The sequence below is a fragment of the Podarcis vaucheri genome (assembly GCF_965113315.1).
Source record: "Podarcis vaucheri genome assembly, chromosome: 11".
NCBI classification, from domain to species: domain Eukaryota; kingdom Metazoa; phylum Chordata; class Lepidosauria; order Squamata; family Lacertidae; genus Podarcis; species Podarcis vaucheri.
Genome location: NC_138749.1, coordinates 45,567,305 through 45,592,527, shown reverse-complemented (window position 1 = coordinate 45,592,527; position 25,223 = coordinate 45,567,305). Strand labels below are relative to the sequence as shown.

Here is a 25,223-nt window from a genome sequence, read left to right as displayed (position 1 = left end):
CATCCCCGAAAAAGTTTTTGATTTGAGTTTCTACTGAAATGAGGCTGCATTTTAATGTTGTATTTTAATCTTGTTTTTAAGTTGTATTTCAATAAATTGTTTTATATCTGGTGTTAGCCACCCTGAGCCCGGTCTTGACTGGGGAGGGCGGCGTATACATAAAATTTATTATTATATGTCCCACAAATAACCCAGAGATGCATTTGAAATAAAAGCACACATTCTACTCATGTAAAAACACACAGATTCCCGGACCGCCCCTGGGCCGGATTTAGAATGCCGACTTGGCCTGGCCAGTCATTATGGGGTGCTCATGGGCAAATTATTATTATTATTATTATTATTATTATTATTATTATTATTATTATTATTATTCTCTGCCTTTCCCCCTGACGGAACTCAAAGCAGCTTACATATAAAAATGAAAACTGCTAAGAACGTAGGGGGGATAATTAAAAAGCAATTAAAACTATATAAAACTGAATGGCTTGGGCCGTTGACATGATCACCCCTGAATGCCCTCTCCCACTTTGTGGCACCTGCTTGGCTCTCTGGTATACTCCAGAGCTTAAGGCAATGAAACAAGCTAGGAGACAACTCAAACATGGGGAGAGGAAAGATCTGGTTGAATGCAAGTCTATCTAGTCGCAGTAAAGGCAGCCAAGAAGTCATACTTTGCTGCCTCCATTGCATCCTCACTATACCGTCCAGCAGAGCTTTTCCTGGGTAGTGTGGGGCCTCTTACAGTCTGGTCTGAAGCAGGCGGTAGAACTGACAGTAGCTCGCTAGGACTTGTTTGCAAAGCCTTTTGAAGACAAAATTGCTTGCATCCCACAGCAGATGACTCTCAAAGGGCTTTCCGACAACTAGTCCTGTTGTGTTGGATGAGTTTCAGTTAGGAAGGCTCATTCAGCCCAGTGGGGAAGGGCAGCTAAAGGGTTCTAGTGAGCAAGCACCCATTGTTCACTGAGCCACTTTGGCATGACGCTTCCATTCATAGCAGCATCTCTTGATCAGCAGGATCAATAGAGGTGGCAAGAGTGGAAGCGAAGCATATGTGACTCCCGTATCCCCTTTCCCTGTTGCCTGACGTGTGGAAAGGCGCCCTCCTCAATCTGTGCTCATGCACATTGTACGAGCTGCATCGGGAGTCCACACATTTTGCACCAGGAGGCATGTTCCAGTCTTGCCCTTGGTGAGATTAAGCAGAGGATTCCTAACTCACTTGCTTCTGCTGTGACTGGGTGAATCAGTCCTCAGAAATGCATTGGGGAATGCCTTCTACTCAAGCCTTGTTTTGAAATGAATAGGGCTCATGAAACAGAACGGAACAGCACTGCTGAGTAACTCCAAAGCATTTCGACAGGACAGATCCCTAACAGATTGTACTCCCTGTGATTCAGAGGGAAATAAAGAGTGCCTGCATGCCAAGTAGGAATAATTCTCTCTCATGATAGATTTGAGTTTCCTTTCTGTGAATGGATGCCTCTTCCTTTTGCCTTGTAAGGCACCCAGCTCAGCAGATGGTCTGAGCATGGCGAAGTCCTTTCCTTTCTGCTGCAATACGAGTCATAAATAACAGCAACAGGGCCCATTATTCCGACACCCATAGTTTTTTAGGTCAGCTAATAAAAGACTTTTACAGCATTCACCTCATCTGTTAAGAATTTGTAAGTGCTGGTATATTACCACACACTTTCAGTAATTTATGGGAACATGCTAAGATCTCCAGTTGCTAAGGTCTCCAGGAAACTTTGGCAAATATGCTAATTAAAGTAAAATTGCTCCTGTGACAACTGGGGCCTGTTTCCTTTCCCATGCTTTCTATTAGAAGGGGCATTTGATGGAAGAGGGAGAGCCTGAGTTCATGCATTCAAGCTCTGCGTTGGCTACCTGGAGTCAAAGGCTAAGCTCAGCACTGTCAAAGGCAGGCCTCCTGCTGCTCGAAAAAACGAGGAGAAGGGGCAAGGCAGCGAGGCATAATAGCTACTATTGACAACCAAATTAGAACAGCTGCTTTGGGAATGATTCAGCCATGAACTGAAAATACAGCCAACGCGAGAAGTAAACACGTTTTATTTGCAAGAAAATCAGTGTTGAGAATAACATGTGTGTAGCCAAAGGGGGGTGGGGGTGGGGAGAGGAAGCATTTTAAAATAAGAAAGAACCCTAAGTAGGTTGAAGTCTAACTTTCTCCTGCATTTTCCTAACTGTGTCCTTGGCAACATTAAATGTTCACAGTGTAAACTTTCATTAGCTCTGTTATTCCTTCAGGGCACCCCACCAGCCCATTTTTCTTTCCCTTCAGCTATTATTGGGGCGCTTCCAGCCTGCCGCTGTTTTTGAGTGGGGTTCTAGAACATAACCAGAAAATTTAGGTTGTCCCGTTATAGTTGATTAGGAGGGAAGTCTTGTTCAACAAACCTCACTTTCGAAGGAAAGAGTAAACTGGTGGGTCTTAAGTAGCTGACAAAAGATGTAAAGTGTTGGTGCCAGGCACACCTCTTTAGAAAGAGAGTTTCACAGTTTTGGGGCCAACACAGAGAAGACCCTGTCATAAGCCACTGCTCCCCAAGTCCCTGAGGGAGTAGCACTACCAACGAGGCTTCATCCACTGATCATAATACCCGAATTAGCACATATGGTAGGAAGTGCTCCTGATATCTGGAGCCCAAAGGACTTTATACATTAATGAAGACAGCACGAATTGGGCTCGGAAATGGATAGAGCAAATGTTTCAGGACGGGTATCGCAAGAGTCCCTAGGGCCATTCTGAATCCCATTCTAGCTGTTACATTCTGCACCATTTGCAGCATCCAGACCATTTTGAAGGGCAGCCCCACACAGAACACACTGCAGCAGTCCAGTGTGGAGGTTCCCAGAGCATGGAGTACCATGGCCAAGTTGTCTCTGTCCAGGAGGTTTTGTGGTTTGCGCGCTAGATGTAGCTGGAAGTAGGTTCTCCTAGCCACCAAGGCCACATTGTCATTGAATCCAGGAGAGACTGCACACCTGCTGCTTCAAGGGGAGTCCAACCGTGTCCAGAGGAGGCCATACTATGTTCTCTGGCTGCAGCAGAACAAACATTTGCTTAGGTTGCCTCAGTTAAAGCAGCTTCCTCTAACTGGGAATTGGGAACAGACCACATCAATTTTGGTCCTTTAGCAGTACGGACACTTCCTGAAGTTGGACCGAGCTGCCTAATTCTTAACAGCCGTTCTATAAACACAAGCTGGAAGCAGGTTCTGCGTGAACCTGCTTCTTATACATGAAGCAGTCTTAGGCCGCTGGCATGCTGCATTGTGGATGTGGAGCACATTGGAGTGAGTGACACTGTTTTTGCTCTCTGGTCTGATCATAGAATTGCAGAGTTGGAAGGGACCCTGAGGATCATCTAGTCCAACCCCCTGCGGGGCATGAATATGCAGGGATTGAACCTGCAACCTTGGCATTATCAGCACCACGCTCTCACCAACTGAGCTATCCAGCTATGCATATACCTGGCACGACGCAGGCACAGTTATAAGCACTGCAGTTTTGCCTGTGTGGGTCGGACACTAACTCTCTCACTGAGAGAAAGCCACTGTTCCGCTAATAAGTTTTACGTCTGAGTTTAGGCAGCACCCTGTGATAGAGTAGGGTTATAATTAAGTCTTTCTAATACAGCTCCACAAATAATGGAAAGCACAATCATGAGTTATTTCTCAGCCGATGAGTTTATACGGCAACCCAAAACTTGACTGAATGTATACAAGCAACCCTGAGATAAGAAAATGCCACCTTCATTTTTCACTAATTTTCATTCTGTGTATTTCCACTTTTGGATAATCAAACCATCTACTTAGCATTCCGTTTTAGCTTTCTCATGTAGCAGCGTCTTTTATATCGCTTCACATCCAAAAGCCAAATTCCGATGGTTGGATGTAGGATAATAACTCGCCACCTTAAATTGGGATTATGACTCAGCCAGATGGTGCTTCGCTATCTGATCAGAAATCATATCGCTTAAGTCAGACACAAATGTACTACGGTAGATCATGTGTAAACAACAAAGGCAGACCAATGAATAAATCATACCTGAAAGTCATTGACTAAGGGAAACATCCGAGCCCTTCCAAAAGTGTTTGTGTAAGACTGTAATTATATTTAGTGATTGCTACTATTAGGTTACATGTAAATAGTCTGGAAATTCAAATTTAAACTTTAGAGGGTGTAAGGCAAAGCTGCATTTCCTTCTGCAAACTCTCTATAGTTGACCAAGTTAAGCAAATTCCTGCTCATAGGAACTCAGCCAGAAACATACAGGGAAATCAAATGATTTTTCAGAACCGCAACGGATGGGTAGGTATTTTTGCTGAACTTTTGGGTTGAGCGATGTGCATCAGTATGCAAAATATATCCACTCTGGGCATCTGAATGGTTTCTAGGACGCAGCTAAAGATTTTGCAGGGCCTGGAAGATTTGACATCAAAAACGTGTTACAAATGTACACAGTTTGCATCCAGAAAATGTGCTGTGATTTTGATAACCCAGTAATTTCTTCATACCACAAGTTGTCAGAACTGTGTCATTTAATCTTTTAGGAAATTCGAAAATAATGTAATATGCTGTTTTATTAAAAAATCTTTTTGGAGGCAAGCCGTACTGACAGGAGCAGGCTGCCCAGTGGAGCATCTCAAATGTCTGTATGGGGGCAATTTTTTATTGTCAGTACCCAGAGGTTGGAAGGTTCAGAACGGAATGGCCTTTGACAGGAAGGCTTCTATGCAGCATGTTTCTGAGATGGAAAAAAAAAGAATGCATAACTTCAGAATGAGTAACTATTTCTGGAAATGTCACATTGCAGCATCCCTGGCTCTGCTGTCTGCGCTTACGATATTCTTGACATTGCCAATGTATTTACTGGGAGATTCAAAGAACAGAAGTCTCCAGATTCAATATGGACACCAGTTCCTGATGAACGAGTGCCCAAGCCCAGGTATTTTTCTTTGCTAAGTATTCTGCAGTGAAGGGGCTGGGAATTTGATCATTGGTTTCGTATGCGTGAACTGAGTGAGATACAGAGGCAAATGCAGAGAAGATGGAAGCATAACTCCATATAAACCAAACAGGTTTATATTCCCTCACTCTCTGTAATGAGTTTGGTCATGCAGGAATGGAAAAAATTATTTTAGGAGGCGGTCAACTACTCTGTTCCATTCTTTCCCAGAGAGCAAAGGAGAGTTAAACAGATTCCTCCGGGAAAAAAGGTCTGGTTAAGAATGTGACTCAGGGCCAAGTCCCATCTTGTGCCACAAAAAAGATGGTGGCAAATGCTCCCATGTGACCTGGCATTCTCTGTCATTCTCAGAGAGAATGAGAAGAGAGCAGGCAGTGATAGGTTAACTCATCCACTGATAAGACATGAGGGCTACCGACTGAGCTGTCAAAGGGTCACGCCTCTGGCCAGAAGATGGCTGATTATCCTTCATACCATCGTCTCCCCCAATGAACTCTCTGTGCCAGTGAGCTGGAGGGTAGTGTAGGAGGCACATGGTTCATTGGGTCCGGGAGGGGGGTCCCATCTCTGATTCTGCGGGTCTTGATGCTGTGGGATTCCTCAGGTTCACGGTGTCCCTCATCACCAGCATTGGGCTCAGAGTCAGATACCTGATCCATTTCCTCAGTCACTGGATTGTTCCTTCTCTCTGGAAGGGACATAGGGGCCCCCACAAGGTGCGGTAAATCCATTTTTGCCTGCTTTCTTTCTCACTAAACAAAACTGAGCCCCTGCAGTAAATGAAATTTCCCGTTTATACGCAAGGTAAGGGAAACAGGATGTGAAAGTAAAGGAAGATGTTGGTTTAAAAGAATTTATTTTTTAATCCTTGATCTCCTGAGAAAATGCTTTTTCCACACCCCCTTTTTACTTCTAACGGTATTCACATTTCATTTCAGTTTTGTCCCTAACCACCCCTGTACTAAACTTTGCACATTGCTCATGCATATACACTTCCTCCACCCAAAATTACAGGCATGGTTTCACACACACACACAGAGAGAGAGGGGGGGCGGGGGGCTGTCAAATAATGCTCCATTGGCACAATTGCAGCAATGCAGTCATACAAGTTTGTAATTGGCTCATAGCAATGGCTAATGGAACCATCTTTGCAGTTGCTCAGTCTGTGTGTGTCTATCATTGTGCTGTGTGGACTTGCAGTGTCTCCTTTGGGAGTTCAAAGTCTGGACAAGCACAGCTACATTAGACAAGAAGGAATTGTGCAGAAGGGAACTGTTGGGGTAGGGCATACTCAGCAAAAGGAAGTAGATCTTTCTGTTGCCAATATATGACTGTTCTGGCCCAGTTTCCATGAGAGTACTGGGGAGATTCCAGGAATAAACTGAGCACATTTGTATTCCAGTTATCGAAGACAGATAACACTGTGTCTTATTAAAGGACTCTGCAGACTCATGCTGAAAAGGCTTGGGTTTTCATATTTGTCAAAAATAAAATGTTCTTGGGAGCCATAGCAAAGAGGATGTTTACTCTAATGCTGGCTGGATTCACTCTTCAAGCTGTGTTTCTAAGCAGCTTTTTTCACAGTTTGAGAAAAATGTAACATTTCCCTTGCAAATTAAATAAAGTGCTCTTAATTCCAAGAAAGAGAGTGTTGGAAAAGAAAACCTGGAGCACGCCTAAGGAGTGAGCAGAATCTTGCCAAGCTGTGTATGTGTTTATTGGGCTCCATGTGGATGGATGAACTGTGAACTTGCATTTTACAAACTTCATAATCTGCTTAGGAAATTTATGTGTGCTAATGGCCATAAATCAGGTTTTCCCACAACGCAGAACTGAGTGCTGAATTCTACTCTCGCACTGTGGAATGACTAGGCCCAGAGGAAATCTAAGAGTGCTTCAGTTGGTGCCATTATGCATTGTTCAGTTTCTACAAAGCCTCTGGCACACTCTCACTTAATAACAGGTGCTTAGGAAAACAGTTTATGTAGAATATTTGCACAAAAGCGATAAATAATCACATTCCCTCCCACCCTGTTTTTGATTTAGGCCAGGTTCTTGTGCTGGCTCAACATCACTTGAAAAGTACATGTCTTCCAATGAATTTCCAGATGACACTCTGAACTTCATCAAAACACATTCTCTCATGGATGAAGCTGTTCCATCCATTGTCAACAAGCCATGGTTTCTGCGGACGATGGTCAGGTAAATAAATATATTCCATTCCGTTTCCTTTCATGTCTGCCTGTCCAAATTTGGTAATGAACTCTGATGTTGATCTTCTGAATGTCCATACATTAAAGCCAAGCATCTATGTAGGAGGTGCTTTGGAAACTAGTTAAAAACCGGAAATAGAGGACAATAAATAATTGGACAGGGTTGACAATGGAAAGAGCTTACAGGTGCATCCCCAAATATTTGTACTAAGAGCAATGTTTATTTTAAATCTTCTTTTAAAAATAATCATCATCTGGAGACAGAGAGAGGTAGAAATGGGGAAATTACTATGCCTGTAGATAATCAGATTATTTAGGATGCTGACATCCCAGCGAGACTCAGAAAGGCTCCAGTAAGGCTAGCCATATTTGGAAACCGAATGCTAGACTGGATGGACCTTTGGTGTAATCCAATAAGGCAATTGTTGCATTCTAATGGGTTACGGCAGAGACAAGAATGTTCCTGCAGAACTACTTTTTAATCTTACATTTATATCTAACCTTTCTTCTATAAAATCATAAAACTGTAGAGTTGGAAGGGACCCTGAGGATCATCTAATCCAACCCCCTGCAATTCTGGTATATATAGCCATCCCATATAGGGATTGAACCTGCAACCTTGGTGTTATCAGCACCACGCTCTGACCAAGTGAGCCATCATTAAACCCAAGGGTAGCATACATCCATCTCCCGGAAGATCTCCAATCCAGGCTCTGACCAGACATGCTCAGTTTCAACAAGGTCATAAGTTCATGTCCCTCCAGCCGATATCCTGGGACCTTCTGGGTATCATAGAACTTTAATGAATGGAAAGTTGTTACTAATTCCATCCAGGTTACCCTCAGTCTATGTTAGAGAGGAAGCACCAACTTACACATTTACTTTTAAGAGTCAGCATTTTAAATACTTTTGATTTAGCTGCAAGGTACATTCACCGGATATGAAAGCTGTCTGCTAGGATGTTTTCAGGATATGCTGATGTCTGTCAGGATATGTTATGGAAAGCGTTAATGTTTACACAAGTGTTTAAAGAGAACTATTCATATCCAAATAATCCCATGGCTCAACTTAAGAAGAAACAGTGAGAGGTTATTTTTCTCCAGAAGGATACACAAGTCAGCTACCTTCAGAAACACATTTCTAGGGACTGGAATATGCATCAGAAGATTTCTGAGCTTTGTGTCACAGGCATATTTGTACAATAATTTTATTCACAGACATGTTGACATGTATGGTGGTGTTTGTATGTTGTAAATGTTTAGTTGTACATGTTTCAGGAATAAACGGATAGTTTTGTACATGGATGTAGGACCACATACAAAAACAGGATACAGAATTCAGTAACCATGCAAAAAGCTCTCAATGAATTGTTTTATATTATGATAGCTTATGGCTTTTGGTAACAGATTTGAACTAAACTAAATGGAGAATCAGAGAGTGAAATGCTGTGACCTCTACACTCCCAATGTATGGCTCTCCCTGTGTGCTTGCCTAAAAGTTGCTGAATAATTCTAGCTTTCAAAGTGGCCTTGTTGTTTTAGCCATATTGGCCCACCCTAGGCATGATCATGTCCTGTGTGGAAATAATTTGGACCTGTCTATTTTAAGTGGGAAATTGTGTTTACATATGAATAGATAAGCTCTGCTTATAAAAATACTAAATACTGACCTATAAAGTGAAAAAAGATAAAGCAAATGACAGCCTATTGGGATAATTAAAACTGCAATGTTGTTCCAGATACCGCCTGACCAAAATTGCTGTAGATAATGCTGCTGGGCCAAATCGGAATCACACTGTGGTTTTCCTTGGATCAGAGAAGGGAATCATTTTGAAGTTCTTGGTCAGGACAGGAAACAGTGGTTTTTTAAATGACAGTCTTTTCCTGGAGGAGATGAGCATTTACAATTCTGAAAAGTACGTATCGTTGGTTCTCTTTCCTATATGTGTTAGTCTCACACACAGTGCAGGCCAATGGGGGTGGGGAGCCAAGGAAACTGGTGGGGTTTTTTATTAGTATTGAATGTGGAAAATATGTTGTTGTTTTCAAGAATTTTAATTTCCCCATTTAAAAAATGGCTGTGGTCAACACATCACAGCAAATAATTATACCTCCACACACACACAAACATACATACATACACACACAAACGATATAGTAAACACATTATTTGGGGTTTTGCAACTATAGGCCTCTTCAGGCATTCAGGCAGCATGTTAAATTAATGTGTAAGGGAGTTATGGGGATGACTGCAGTAGCCCTGTCACCACTGTTCCCATTGCCATTCTGGTCACCTTCCAACCTTTTGATGCAGGGATTCTCCTGTGCTCATAGTAACTCTGTGAACGCTCAAATACACTTAAATGTGTCTCTGTAAGTTGGCAAAAGGGGGGTGCTGCGGGTTAAACCACAGAACCTAGGACTTGCTGATCAGAAGGTCGGCGGTTCGAATCCCCACGACGGGGTGAGCTCCCGTTGCTCGGTCCCTGCTCCTGCCCACCTAGCAGTTCGAAAGCACGTCAAAATGCAAGCAGATAAATAGGTACCGCTCTGGCGGGAAGGTAAATGGCGTTTCCATGCGGCTTAGTCATGCTGGCCACATGAGCCGGAAGCTGTATGCCGGCTCCCTCAGCCAATAAAGTGAGATGAGCGCCGCGACCCCAGAGTCATCCACGACTGGACCTAATGGTCAGGGGTCCCTTTACCTTTAAGTTGGCAAACAACACCCCCTCCACATAAACACACATACGTAATGGATGAAATATGGGAAGATAGCGAGGAGTGCGGTTAGATTGTTTTCCATATGCACTCCACAGCCTTATCATCCCTGGATGTGCTTCCCGGGAGGCAAAAGCAAAACTTCCCTGTCACTCTATGCTGAGTCACCCTGCCTCCCAGTCTCTCTGCAAATTAGGATATTAATTTAAGTGATAATATGATTTAGGGAGCAAACCAAACTCCTGGCAGGCAGCAGCAAGTTTTAATGGAGAGGCTGAGTGACTCCTAAGTCCAGAGCACAGCTGGATTAGGAGGGAAGGCAGGCCATGGAAATCCTGGCGGTTTTTCCGTCACACCAGTTACACAGGCACAGGAGAGAGGCCTAGATTGAGCATGTTGCTGGTAGCCAGACCGGCTTGTGGTCCAGTGGAAACTTGACCAGCCCAGCTCTCTTCCGGCCTTCTAGATAGCCTGTTTCAGGAGCATCTGCTGGCTACTACCAGCAGGGATACTCCTGGTGCTGGCTTCTGCTTGTGGTTTATACAGGTGAACTTGGGAGGTACATTGCAGCAGAGCCAGACACCTCTCCCTGTGCACCTTCCAACCCCCTCCAGGACAGCAGATTGGGAACCTGAATTGTTCATGTGCCTGTTGTTGTTTTTTTTGTAAACTGGAAATTTCTACTTTCATGAGTTAATCCTGTCTGAGAAATGTTTCTGTTGTAAAGAAATTGTCTTTCTGATTTCACTGAGCTGATCAAACGGCCTTTCTCTCCCCCTCCAAATCAGGTGCAGCTATGATGGGGTGGAAGACAAGAGAATTATAGGGATGCAGCTGGATAAACAAAGCAGTGCCCTCTATGTAGCATTCTCTAACTGTTTGATCAGGGTTCCCCTCGGAAGGTGTGAGCGTCACGGCAAGTGCAAAAAGTAGGTACTTCTTCACGTGTGTCCTCTCAACTGCTAACTCCGTTCTCAAACACACAAAAGTATTGATTCGTTGATACTGACATTGAGCTACTGATCGCAAAGAACTCCATATCTGTCTCCTCTATTAAGGGCCTGCATAGCATCTAGGGACCCGTATTGTGGCTGGATGAAGGAAAATGGGGCATGCATGCAGCTGTTACCCGGAACAACGTAAGTTATAATTCGCATTGAGAGGTACTTTAACCTGCAGTAACAATATTGCTCAAATAGGCTTTTGAATGGAGTTCTGATGAAAACCAGCAGGCAGCCAGTAAACATTTGTTTTCTTTCTATTCTCTATGCTTCCATGGTACTATTGTAGGCAGATTTATTTCTGACTAGGATTGGAGCTCCATGGACATGCAACATGGAGAGACCACCAGAAAACATTTTTGTGTTCTTTTCACCTCTTCGTTGGGTAACATTTAGGATAACTTGCCATTCTGAGATGCCATGGTGTTGTGGTTTCATGGCACAGCAGTATTGCACAATTCAGAAAATCTGAGAATTATATACCGCTCTAAACACGCCCCGAGACCTGCGGGTATAGGGTGGTATAGAAAGTCAATAGTAATAATAATAATAAATTAATTAATTAATAATTAAATTAATTGATACGTGCTTCCTTACAGCACAATACCATATCAAATTACCAAACACATACCTGCTCACGTTCTAAGTTAAGAAGGCCATTGTAAAAAAAAAAAGCCTCGACTGCAGATTCCTTATCACATTTTTATGAAGCTGGTGATGTACTAACTCAGAACAGGGGTGCCTAAGCCACCTTTTTGTAATAGATTCATATATCCAAGGAGGACTTTCATGGGCAGATAGCAATCCTTTCAGCATAAGCTTAACACTGTGTTTGCCACTCTGAATGACCATTTCCTGCTTGGTGTTTTTAGATTCATACACTATGATATGAGCCCCAGACATTCTCCAGGTTGTTGGGGGGGGGGTTGGGGGGAGGGTAATAGTGCATCTTTCATGCCAATATATATTCCTTAAGTTTCAGTTAAATACCATGGCATGATCACACCAGAAGTCTAGGCACAGAAATTATCTGTCCTGACATGTGTCCATGTTGCAAAACAGTACTGGTTCTATATTGGTTGTCACGTAAAGATAAGGGCGAGAAGGAATACTTTGGGGTCTCGTTAGGAATCCTCGTCTGCTTGCATTGTGCAAGTATTAGAAGAATAAGCGGGTTTTGTCTGTTTCTTCCTTTCACTTATAGGCTCAATGTGTTGAGGCCTGTGAGTGCAGTAATTCTCACCAGCCTGTTTCTTTCTTTTGTTTAGACTTGCATTTGAGCAGGACATTGAGCATGGCAATACCGATGGCCTGGGAGACTGCCAAAGTAAGCACAACTGTTTCTGCTCTTTCATTTTATCCTACATTAGAGAATCTCTGTAGATGCTTGGGTGCTGCCTGCTCAGTATCAGCAAAGTTAAAGATAGAAAATCATGACAATGGCGAAAACAGTGTTTTAACAACAGGCCTTTAAAGAAAAGGCAAGAGAAGCATTCAAGGAAATTCAACAACACCACCTATTTAAATCGCAATTGTGTTGGAAGTAAAACCTAGCTCCGAAGAAAATGTAATTACAAATTCCACCTAGGTTGTGTAAGAGGAGTGTTTTTGAATGCTGAGTTGGTGCCTAGGGTAACAAAGAAATCAGCCACGGGGCACTTTTTTTGAGTTTTTCCTCCTACACAAGACATTTGTGTCCCTTCCAGCAATTTTTTGGTTCACAGATTGGCAACATTCACCACAGACGCAGAGGTGGGATATTCTAGCAGGTGATGCTCTAGAGAGAATAAGATCCTAGCAACAACAATCAGCTGCTGCTTCCATACTTTCTTTTTTTAAAAAATAACCATTCTATCCTAGCAATAGTAACATAAACACAAAGCCAATTAGATTTGGCTATGAGCCCGGCACCACCATAAGGCATACTTGGATAGCTGCCAGGGCCCTAAGTGCAGTGGGAGGGATCACTCCTGACACCTACTCTGGGCCACATTACCAAAACAAAAAACAAAAAAACACTGTTTGTTTGTTTGTTTGTTTGTTTGAGCATTGGTGTCAAGTGGCTTCAAACAACCATCTTAGATTTACTCCCAGTTCCCCAAAATTAAGTAATATTGAAACATGGGTGGAAATACAGGCGCTGCCTATCAAACCATATTGACAACCCTCTTTTCCTCCCCAATGATCGAAAGTGACACACAAACATTTGGACATTTCTTGGGCAAATTCAAAACCTGGGAGCAGATGTTAGGGGGTGGGGCGGGGGCAGCGTTGTAGTGTACCTCAGGAACTTTTTGCAGAGTGAGACCGTCAACTGCTGGAGCCCCCCGGCCCTCCGTCTGTCAGGTGAATGAAGTTTGTTTGCGACAAAATAACACAGAGAAAATCAGAAGATGAGGGACACAATCAAGCAGAGTCTGGGTACTTCTTTCCTTTGATGGGGATACCTGCTTCTCTTTGCATTTCTAATTAGAATCTAAGGTTGCAGTTCAGCTGGCTGAAGATCTTTTGTTACAGCTCAGTGTGTTTTACAAGTTGAACCTTTGCAGTTCGAAATAAGCACCGCTGCAGTTCAGTTGAGCTTATTCCTAGGAAGCTATGCATGCAATTGCAGTCATTGGGAGTTATGCTGTGTACTCTTCAGAGTGTGGGTGCATGCAGAAACATGCATATATTAATTGTGGATCGGCTGCCTGCATTTTTTGAATCCCATTGGGGCTGTGGCTTTGGGGGCTGTCACTTCAAAATATAAGAGTTTACTGGGGAGGGGGCTTTTAGATGGCGCTTCGCCACAGACCTCCTCAACTGTGGGGCTGGCCCTGTTTGGCCAAAGAGCAGCATCACTATTAGTAGGACTAACAATATTTATAAGGTTGCCATATTCCCAGAAGGTGAAAATCCAGACTAAGTTATTTTGGGGCCTTTAAAAAAAAAATCTCCCTACTTGCCATACATCCTGGTTTTCACGGACGTTTTGCCAGTTCAGCAAAAGCAGGAAAGAGAGTGAGGGAAGAAACTTTGGGGATTCATTTCAGACCCTCTACAAGACACTTTTTTCATGTTAATGATGCTTGCATCTAAACATTTTGGCTCATCCCGATTTGGAAGCAAAAAGCATATTCTCAGTGTCTTGATTCCAGCTATAGATTTTTTTAATGCAAATAAACATTTGCTTAAAGCGGCTTTAAACAAATGCATGTTTGCTTTACAAAAATGGAGCCAGGTTTTGACTTGGACTACCTAACTACTCAGGAAAAAAGACACAGCCTGCAGTGTAGGCAATCCAAACTTTGGATTCAGCTATGTTTAAGTGAACAGAACTAGATATAGATCTGCCAGTCAGTAGTTGAAAAGGGAAGAGCAAGGAGCATCTTAACTTGATTGTTAACTATTGATTGTTAGTGGTCTGTATTCCTGAAGCTGTCATGATCTATGTGAGGTGCTGGATCGAACTTGCTACGGTCTATCACCTGATAGTGTCCAAAACTTTGAATCAATTTATACACAAAGATTTAGAATGTGAACAGAGGTGAGAGCATGTATGTTTGAATACCTGTTTTTCATTGTGCATGTCCCAAAGTGATTTGTTCTTGAGCAGATTTGATAAAGCCCTTTTTAAAATGAAATCGAACCAACTGCACACTTTGAAAAGCACCAAATCAGTGCAAATGCAATTCATAAACCCTATGCTTACCACATAAACCCTACAAAGTTAGCTACACATAGCTGCATGTAGCGCCCCAAAGAGAGAGAAGGAATATGTGCCCTTCAGATGTTGCTCACAGCATCCCTGGCCAATGGGCCATATTGGCTGGGAACAACAGGGATTGGAGTCCAGCAATTTCTGGAGGCTACCATATCGACCAGTCCTACCATAGTATATTCAGCAGAGTGAAATTTGGACAATTGAAGAAGGTGTGTGTGTGTGTGTGTGTGTGTGTGTGTGTGTGTGTATGTGTGTGTGTGTAGATCCCTTAACACTTTCCCTCCTTGACTCTTTCCTTCTCCAAATTTCCTTCTGCAGACATTGAAATGCATGTTTTCCCTTGCATCTAACATATAATTCGTCTGTGATAGTCAGTGTTGTTGGACTCTTTAACTCCCATCAGCCCAGCCAGCATGACCAATGGGCGGGGATGATGGGAGTTGTAGTTCTGCAATATCTGGAGGGCAGCACGGTTGAAAGCTCTTGAGATAGCTCTTTGTTCTGATACCTTTAGCCAGCCTTGAGAGTTTCTTGTTCACAAAGAGCTACAGAAGGATCAGCAGCACTCTCGTTGAGTAAGAGGCAAATCAAGATAATGTAAAGCTATCAGAACAGAATGTACCCCCTGAGATGAAAAACACACACATGGCCAATTATTTAATGTTCAAAACTCGTGAACTACATCCAAGATGTAACCTTCTTCTCCAACTCTTAAAATCAGCCTATCTGTGCTAACCTCAGGAGGAGCATTTAGAAGCTCATATGCCAGAAGTCTTTTAAGTTATTGCCTCAGTGCCTTGGTTTTACACAAAACAGCCGTATCCTAATTCCTTCAGCAGTGCTTAAGGATAATTCAAGGTGCATCCTCAACTCACCTTAAATATCCTTATCCTCATAACTTTAATTGCTTTTAATTGGCTAAAAGAGAAAGAGGGGGAAATATGTATAATTTAACAGAGAAAGGGAAAAAACCGTGGCGTGCATTTTAAATACTTCTAGCTCATCCTAAATATGCCTACTTGGAAGTAAATTCCAGGAAATTTACTCAAAGAGGGTAATGATGGTGGTGGTGATTTATAATTTTACCCTGCCCTTCCTCCAAGAGGAGCCCAGACACTGAATTCTTGGATCCTGAGCATAGTTATCTCAAAGAAAATTTCACCCCAAAAAAAGGACTTCAGGGGGTGCAAAGTTGCAATCATAAAAACAGTGAAGCTTGCACCTTTATGAGTAAATGTACTGAGGTGAATGTGCCTTGAATTTACAAGCCATTAGGGCTGAGACCTACATTCTTGAATTACTAAGAACAAAACATCATACTTCATAGTTGGCTTAACTTGGAAGTTATGTTCCTGTGCTGACACCTAAAATCAAAATCGTGTACAGTCATACCTTGGTTCTCGAACAGAATGCATTCCAGGAGTCCATTCGACTCCCAGAACCTTTCAAAAACCAAGGTGCGGCTTCCAATTGGCTGCAGGATTGTCCGCACCAGATGTTTGACTTCCAAAAATTGTTCGAAAACCGGAACACTCACTTCCAGGTTTCAATCGTTTGGGAGCCGATTTGTTCGGGAGCCAAGGCGTTTGAGATCCAAGGTACGACTGTATAGTCTAAACCCATTGGGTTCAGCGGCAGGTAGTGACGGTGAACTTTGGTATTATGGCATCCTGTTCAAGGCCAAAATTTGCCCATCCCTCCCAAGTCCTTGCACTGCCTTTCCAAAGCCAAGTAAGGAAGTGCCCAGTAAGGAGACACAAGGGCTCTGGCAGGGTCCTAGAGCCCTCCCCTTCTACCCAAAGCTGGGACAGTGCTAACTAGGGCTCAAAGACCCTGTCAGAGTCCTCACACCTCTTTCCCAAATCGCTGCGCCTCACTTAACCCAGGTTTTTAAGGCCACTTACCCAGCTTTGATGTGATGCCCCCATGGCTCTGTGCAATGTGCATGTGCACCACTCGCACATCACTAAATCCATCCCTGTGGGTGGGATTGCAGAGGCATTTCCCCTGGAATCTAGCTCCATTTTTAGTTGTTTGTTTGTATACCTCTCTTCCTCCGAAGATCACAGGGCAGCTCACAACATAAAAATACATGATGAGAACACGAAATACATAATAAAATGAAAACGAAAACAAACCAATAACCTTCTTCCTATGGAATGTTAAATCAACCACATTCACAGTCGCACCTTGGTTCTCGAACGCCTTGCAACTCGAACATTTTGGCTCCCAAACACTGTAAACCTGGAAGTGAGTGTTCCACTTTGCAAAGGTTTCTTGGAAACCGAACGTCTGACACAGCTTCCGCAACTTCCGATTGAGTGCAGGAAGCTCCTGCAGCCAATTGAAAGCCACGCCTTGGTTTTCAAATGTTTTTGGAAGTCAAACGGACTTCCGGAACAGATTCCGTTCAGGAACCAAGGTACAACTGTATATTGAGTACTATGTGGATTAAAATCTAGTACAGTTAGATGAGTGCCAAATAGCCCGCATGTTTGTATGTATCTCTTCTCGTCAACATCAGTTGTTGAAATAAATATATACAGGCCCATATAAACTACTGTTTGGGTCATATTGTACATAACAGAGTCATGCAGTCCTTCTGCATTTGCCACCTTGTTTATAGCTTGCAATCCAGTTTGCTTTCCATGCATGAGCTTTTCTCTCTTCCACATCAACCTGTTCAAAGGCAAGGAATCTTGGAGCCTTTCTGCCAGCTTGAGAAAGTTTTAGTCATACCCCCTGGACAGACAGGCTTCCATGCATAGGAATAATCCCAGGCTACAACTGAATACGTAATAGGGCCATCTCGGTGTATGAATACCCATCTCTCCTCCAACGTGAAACTTATCCCATAGTTTACAACGAGAACATGATAATTTCCTGGTAATTCACAATTGGGAATTGGGGACCATGGCATCTTTCATTGCATTCCTCACTCTCATTTGGCACATAAATCTGAACAGAGATTGCACGCCAGATTTATTCTTTATGAATTCCGCCAAAACTGAATGTAAGACTACTAAAGAGCATTTGAAATTCAACCATCTAGATATACACCAACTAATTATTTTTAAGATGAATTTCTTGCCGCAGCATGACAGGTTCTGGTTTTGTCATGCTGGCTCAAAGGAGCTAGGACATGATAATTAATTGGCAAAGTTTATTATAAAGGCACCAGTCTTGCACCCTGAGTGAGATCGACCCTTTTGCATACAGCTAGTTATATGCTCAAGCCTGGGTCCCAGTTGTTTTGAAAGCCTAGGTGGCCCACCAAGATGCAGCACACAAACCTATCTTTATTTTTGTTGCCAATCCTGTCATTCCCTTTATTCCGATCATGATTCGCTCATATGGTTTGGCACATTACTTGTTCCCTTTCTTCTTAAACTAAGCTTTGGGGTTCATGCACACTTCCTTTTGTGCCTCTGCTTTTCCTCAGAGAAAACTGCTCTTTAGTGCTCAGTCAGAGCAAACAGCAATTCAGGACTGACATTTCCTCCAGTTGAGCACTAAAGAATGGAATTTCCTTGGGAAAGGAACAGGGCAAGGGGGAAATTGCTTGGACCCATGCTTTCTATTTATGGGACAAGCGGAAATGTGCCCTGGGTTATACAAAGAGAACTGCATGGCTACAGGAATTATCGTTACTAGTCAAGATCTCTTGATAATAAATAAACTCTGCAAACCAATCTCTATAATTGGTTACCCATATGCATTTGGTTGGGGTTTTTTATTTTCTGTTTTAAAAACGTTTCCCCACTCTTGAGGTTGAAATCTCTCAGAAAAACCAGCAATTTTCTAATCAAAACTACAGTGTACAATAGCTGTGCAGAGCTGTGCAAAGAGAGTGTTTAAATATTGATCCAAGAAGATTATGCCACGGCTTGAAAGCAGACCTTCCTTTGCACTCTCCAAAGGCACTTTCACTTGACCATAGGGAGGGTTGTTCCTGGTTTTCCTATGAGCCCCCCCCAAATCCCTTCCCCAAAGGTGGTTGAGATGTCATTCTTCTCACCTACCTCCCCATGCACAAATAGAACTCCTATCTCCTTTTGGGATCCAAGAACCCCATGTTCCTCTATGCAAGAATAAAAAACAAGTTTTTACTTAAGGCAAAATTCAACTATCAATATGATAAAACCATATGAGAGAATCAGCACAAATAGAGAGTGACACTATACACATGAATAGCAGTAAGGATGTATGTGAGGTTTTGTGGATAGACAACTTAGAACGATATTAGAAATAATTTTTTCCCCTTTCCCCTCCCTCTCCTTTCTCTTTTTTTTTCCAGATTCGTTCGTAGCACTGAATGGTAAGGAAGTTCCCCTTCCACATTGTTTTAATACCTGTCTGTGCAGATCAATTTTGGAGGAATCATATATTTTACAATTTTGTCAAATATTTCCATGTTTTTATTGTTTTAATATTTTGCCCTTATTTACTTTTCTTCATAGACATTTCAACTACTTCATCAGATCATGAAATGTCTTACACTACAGTGTATGGTCAGTTTTGGAGTTTTGGGTTTTTGTTTTTTTTAAATTACTCTTCCTCAAATCCTTGTGGTAGTAGTTCGTAGTTTCCATTCCAATGTAGATGTAGTCCGTTTCATTTTGGGGCCTAGTTCACTAAACTGATACAAGATTCATTTATCTTACTCTAGCACAGTTATTTCAGTCTTTCCTCATACACAGAAACCCTTGAAATAAGCTTAATGCGAGCTAAAGCCAAATGTCATGTAAATTCACATGCTTAAACTATTCACATGCAGAACTTTGGAAAAGGAAATTATAGGAGAGAGGAACAACTCCTAGGCAAAAGGGTATTAAAACCTGAAGTATATTTTTGTGCATAAAGTGACCAAACTTCATAGACAAGTTTATGCCATCTAGTATGAAGAGCATCATGGTTATGTACTCAATACAAATTGAGATATGTAACATTTGGTCCAAAAGGTTGTAGGGTGGTATTCAGTTTAAGCCCTGCTCAGAGGAGACCTATTTAAATTAATGGACCTACGTTAATCACGATCATTAACTCCAGTGAGTCTATTCTGAGTAAGACTAGTTTTGAATACCACCCATATTATACAAAATCAAAATGCGCAGACAGTTAAAGCATGGCTAAATTGGGGAAAGGCACATCAGGCCTCCATCCCAAAATGAAGCACTGGCGACAAATTTTGTATCTCCTACTCAAGGAAGGAAGGCTGAAGAGTGGGAAGTCCTGACTTAAATACTCAGCTACCAGATGATGATGATAAAAATAAATATGCTGCTCATCTGACTGGGTTCCCCCAGCTACTCTAGGCGGCTCCCAACAAAAAACAGTAAAAGCACAATAAAACATCAGACACTAAGAACTTCCCTGGGCAGGGCTGCCTTCAGATGCATTTTAAAAACCACACAGCTGTTTATCTGTTTGACATCTTCCACAGGGCAGGGACAACTACCAAAAAGGCCCTCTGCCTGGTTCTGTGGTTGGCCAAGAGAGTCAAATTTGCCCTCAACTTATGGACAACAGTTGTCATTTTTCAGCCATGAAAAGCACAAGATCTAGATGCTGTATTGGCAAACATATGGTCCTAGCCCATGTTTGCCAAAGGAGCAAAAATATATCAGTGGGCGACACTATCAGTAGAGGATCAATGGGCAGAAATATGGGGTGCTTAATCTTCTCAGTCACTGGTTTCCCCCCCCTCTCTCTCACTCTCTCTCTCACACACACACCATGTTCTGACTCTAGAAGTCAGGCTAGGGGCAGGGAGATAAAAAACTGGGAGAAATTCACAGAGAAGTATTGGAATAGCAAATGAGGAATTGAGTAAGCGCACATCCATTTACGTTACGAAAGAAACATGATGTTTCTTTCTTAGATTCCACTTCTGCCCTTACTGTTTAGCAGGTGAAGCACAACTTGACGTTCAAAATGCATGTGTACCTAACAGAATCAAAGATCTTTAACAGATAAATAATTTTGAGAGTCAGCCCTTTTATTAGTAAAGCAAACAAATGTTGTTTTTTCCTAAACTTGTTTTCCATCTGGGGTTACAGTATTTGCAAACAACATTTGTGTCCTAGTATAATTATGAAAACACAGGAAGACCCATGGGGAGATATCTGACCTTTGTTTTGCATGGGGAGGCAGTATTTCATTTTAATATGGAACTTCCACTCTGTAAATGAGGAGAGAAAATGTTTTTCATGTTATACATCCAAACGCATAGCATCAACTGAAGCATTATTGGAAATGATGTTGGGTTTTGGAAAGGAGAAAGGCACATGATCTCCCCCTATCATAGCGTTGACAAGAATCAAAATTATAATTTAAGCACTACCCCATAGCTTTTAAAGTCTTTGCCTTCCATCAACCAAAGCAATAAGCATTGACACTTACGGCCTGGCAAATTTTCCTAGCTGATACTAAAACATGTTTTGATAGAGGCTGCTTTCTGCTGAAATATATTTCCTTGGGTGGAAATCCCTCACATTTAAATGAAATTCCTTCCATTAGAAGGACCGAAGTTTAAGCAGTACTTGAAGGAAACAGGCAACGTAATATTCTGTTGTGCATAATAGGCAAGCTTCCGGATTGTCAAAAAGGTGCTCTTCAGTTCCAGGGAAATCATTATTGTGATCAGAATGTAATATTTTGTAACTGAGAGGATGCAACATTTCCTTCCATACGGCATACTGGTTGCTATTGTGATTACTGTGTGCAGTGTGGCAGAGTGAGTGTCAAGCCACCCACAGATTTTATTTTATTTTAATTGACAACGTAATTAATGGCAAAGGGGGACGCGGGTGGCGCTGTGGGTTAAACCACTATACCACTTGGGCTTGCCGACCGAAAGGTTAGCGGTTCAAATCCCCGCAATGGGGGTGAGCTCCCGTTGTTCGGTCCCTGCTCCTGCCCACCTAGCAGTTCGAAAGCACGCAGTGCAAGTAGATAAATAGGTACCACTCCAGCGGGAAGGTAAATGGCATTTTGGTGCACTGCTCTGGTTCGCCAGAAGCTGCTTAGTCATGCTGCCCACATGACCCGGAAAAACTGTCTGTGGAAGCAGACAAATGCCAGCTCCCTCAGTCTGTAAAGTGAGATGAGTGCCACAACCCTAGAGTCGTCTGCGACTGGACTTAATTGTCAGGGGTCCCTTTACCTTTAATTAACAACAAACAATAAAACACCCCATCCCATGGGCCTGCACCCTGCAGCAGTATGTGATGATACATAATGCTGCTAGAAATCACCCCACCCAAATAAAGCTCTGGTGGAATAGATGTTCCACTGGCACTGTCTTGCCAGTCAATCAGGGGGAAATGGAGCATGGATAGGCCTCATCCAGAGCTCCTTTGCTTCCCGAGCACTCCCACAGAGTGCTGCATCCACCATGGGGGATGGCGTAGTTAATTTCTTCACATTGTAGTCAATAGTAAGAAAACGTAGGAGCATTCTGCTCTGCCTATGGCAAAATGGCAAAGCGGTAGATGTGCTTGTTTCATCAGTGGATCTGCACACTGCCACTTCCGAAAATGCACAGTAGGATATCTCTGTGGGTGACAGAGGAAGATGCCTAATATGCTCCCAATTGCCAAGAAAATGAATGGTTTTCTTCACTTCCTTGCTGCTTTTTATTTTTATTTTTTTGCCAGTTCAGTCTCTGGGTTGTTGTTTTTCCCCACTCTTATCTGCCGTGACAGATAAACTCCTGCAATAATTTACATAACAGGTGATAAAATTGAAAAGACTTAAGCATCTGACCTTTTCATGCACAATTGTTTCCCATATCCAAAATAATCATACCAACCATGTCAAGCACCTGTTCTGCCAAAAAGTCAAATACACATGGCACAGGGAAAGGGGAGAACAAAACAGGCTTTCTTCCTGTAAAATTTTACTCTCATATGCATCAGTCTTAGTGAATGAGGCCCTCATTTTGCTGCTGCCACATCCTGTCTCCCTTTGTGGTGTTGCTTTAACTTTCCCCATTCATTGTCTTACTAGGTTGTTCTCTAGTCGCATAACTGAAGAGTGTGTAGAGCATTTTAATATCTGCCGTCTCTTAGAACAAATGCCAGTATGCATTGATAACCCGTCTTAACATTTTCAAGATCCTTTCCGTGAAGTCTTCTGGTTGCATTCAATTTCTTCTTTGTATACTGTTATTACAGTGACAAAAGTTTTACAAATCGTGAATGTGGTATCTTGGCAAGATGCGTATTTTTTAAATCAGGCTCAATTTTAAAACCCGAAAGAATTACAGTTTTAAAATTGAGGCTGAAAAAACTGGTTTGAAAAATAATGCTATGCTGGTGTGATTCATGCACACTGTTTAGTAAACTTTCAAAATATAGTAAAAAAAACCTATTTTTGCAGAATATATTTTTCCTTCTGAGAAATTAAACGGAAGGCATCTTCTGTACTTGATTGTATATATCTGGTTTTCCTATAGTCTAGATATTACACAGGTGGGTGTTTTGTTTTTGCTTTTTAAAAAAAGAATACTAAGGACTCCACGCTATCGTGACCATAACCTCAAGTATTCCCATTGCCTTCAATTTACAGTTTTGCAGTGAGCCATTCTGCTATCTAAAAGAATGGCAACACATTCTAAAGAATAGGAAAGCACAGCTTAGTAAAGATATATACTTTTCATATACGGGACCAAATAAGAATTCACATAACTGTCCTAGGAAATACAGTTGTCTGAGATCCTTGGGAAACCAAACTCTCTGCCTTGTCGGCAGTTATCTCAATAGATCATTGAACTGGCTTAGCAAAAGGCAGTTCTTCATAGCCTGTATCAGAATGCAGATAGACAATGAATGTGGCACAACTTTGGGCTAGGCTAGAGCTCCGAGGGGGTAAGTATTGGCAAAAGAGGTGGTTTGCTGTCCCAGCTAGCAAGTCCAAAGTGTAACCAGCTAGAAATTTCAAGACCTGGTGGGAAAGAATAGTATGCTCTGGTTTTTTTTGGCATTTCTTCATCTCTCAAACCGAGATGAAAGCGAATTTATCTTGATTACATGTAGCAAATCATTTCTCAGTGTGCAGTAGACTAACATATTAGTAACGGAGTGAATAGGCTGATTTTTGACATTTCAGTGAAACACTTTCTTGCCCTACTACCATCTGGTACTCATTAATTATTATTTTTTTAACATGGTTACAGCTTTCCATTATCAATGAGTTCTCCACATAGTTGAAGCATATGGTTTGGGAACACTTACTGCAGAGAATGTGTCCCCTGGGCAAATATTTTCCCTAGATTACCGTATTAAGAAAAGGTTTTCCTTAACCATACGTACAGCTTAACCATAAAATGGCCCCTCTGAACGCATCTAAACTGAAAAGTATCTGTACTGGGATGTGGGTGGAAAATGCATATTAAATCAAAGCATGAAATGCAACTGCTATTTGGCAATGGTTCCTTCTAGTCCTAATACCTTTAGATACAACTAATTGCTTTATTGTGCTGAGAACTGCATTCCTGGTCAAGTTGAACAAGTTTTTGTGATGTACAAAAGTAAACAGAAGGTTGGGCTGCCCAGGGGAGGAGATATATCAGTAGTCCTCTAATTGCAGGGAATGAGCATGAAAAACTCGAGATATAAATTTCCATAGCTATTCACTGCCTCAGTGGGGGGGGGGCGGTTACTGCTTATGGATGACCATGTTGCTAGGGAGTATCTCTTTTATTTTATTTTTTGCAGCAGTCCCGATTACAGAAGCCAAATATGTTTCCACCGATTTTATCTACATTCAAAGCAAGCAGTGTATGAAAAATGCTGATATCAAGATCTCCAGAGATTTTCCTTCTCTGTAGACACGTTTAGGCACCCTGCTATATTCCCAAATGCCAAGAAAACAAATGGGTGGGGTTCCCCCCCTCCTCCACCCCGCTCCAATTAAAGGAATTATTATTTTCAAAGAATATAAATTTTAAAGAATTCTTTTGGAAATCCTTAAGGCAACTCCTAAGTTTTCATTATTAATGGGCACTGGTGGAACTGCACTCCCTGTCATGATAGATAAAGAATAATGCAGTGCCCATGTCAGTGCAATTCTCCAGCCTGGGGTACATTCCTATAAATTAATCATGTTAATGATTAGCTGTTGCAACTGATAGCTCCAGCCACAGTAAAACACTGTGAATCTGACCTGCTTTCCTGCAAACTAGTTACAAGTATGAGAGCATAATATATAAGGGGTGGCATGAGTTCCTAAACCACCTTGCAGCCTTCATGTGGCTGAGAACAACAACTCCCACCTCTCTCATTCTGCTGCATTGAGTAGTCCCTACTCAAGGCAAACACATCCTCCAAGTCCTCTCCTTCCCCTGCTGACTCTCCCTGCTCCTTTTCTTCTCCCCACACAGTATATAGCCTTCCCCACCAGATTTTTTGAGCCCGTGGTGCTCCTGGCTGTGCTACCACTTCCTGATCGTCCCTTAGCATAGGTGTGAGGAACTGGATCTGGTCAGTGGGATTGATCCTTACACACACACACACACACACACACACACCCTGTGGACCAAGTTTGCATGTCAACAGCAATGATGAACGTGGCTTGGCTGAAACA

General features: G+C 42.2%; 1 protein-coding gene across 7 annotated transcripts in view; it reads left to right on the top strand.

Annotated features, from left to right (window-relative positions):
• SEMA6A (semaphorin 6A) overlaps positions 1-25,223 on the top strand; it is a 183,339-nt gene that overhangs the window by 126,801 nt on the left and 31,315 nt on the right. For 3 of the 7 annotated variants that reach the window (XM_082191550.1, XM_082191546.1, XM_082191547.1), the window contains exons 11-18: positions 4,847-4,978; positions 7,046-7,201; positions 8,951-9,127; positions 10,718-10,858; positions 10,988-11,068; positions 12,199-12,257; positions 18,934-18,954; positions 19,097-19,147. In XM_082191550.1, coding sequence (XP_082047676.1) covers positions 4,847-4,978; positions 7,046-7,201; positions 8,951-9,127; positions 10,718-10,858; positions 10,988-11,068; positions 12,199-12,257; positions 18,934-18,954; positions 19,097-19,147 — 818 coding nt within the window. The remainder of the gene's footprint in view (positions 1-4,846; positions 4,979-7,045; positions 7,202-8,950; positions 9,128-10,717; positions 10,859-10,987; positions 11,069-12,198; positions 12,258-18,933; positions 18,955-19,096; positions 19,148-25,223) is intronic. The other 4 variants (XM_082191551.1, XM_082191548.1, XM_082191552.1 and 1 more) reach the window with 2 other exon arrangements.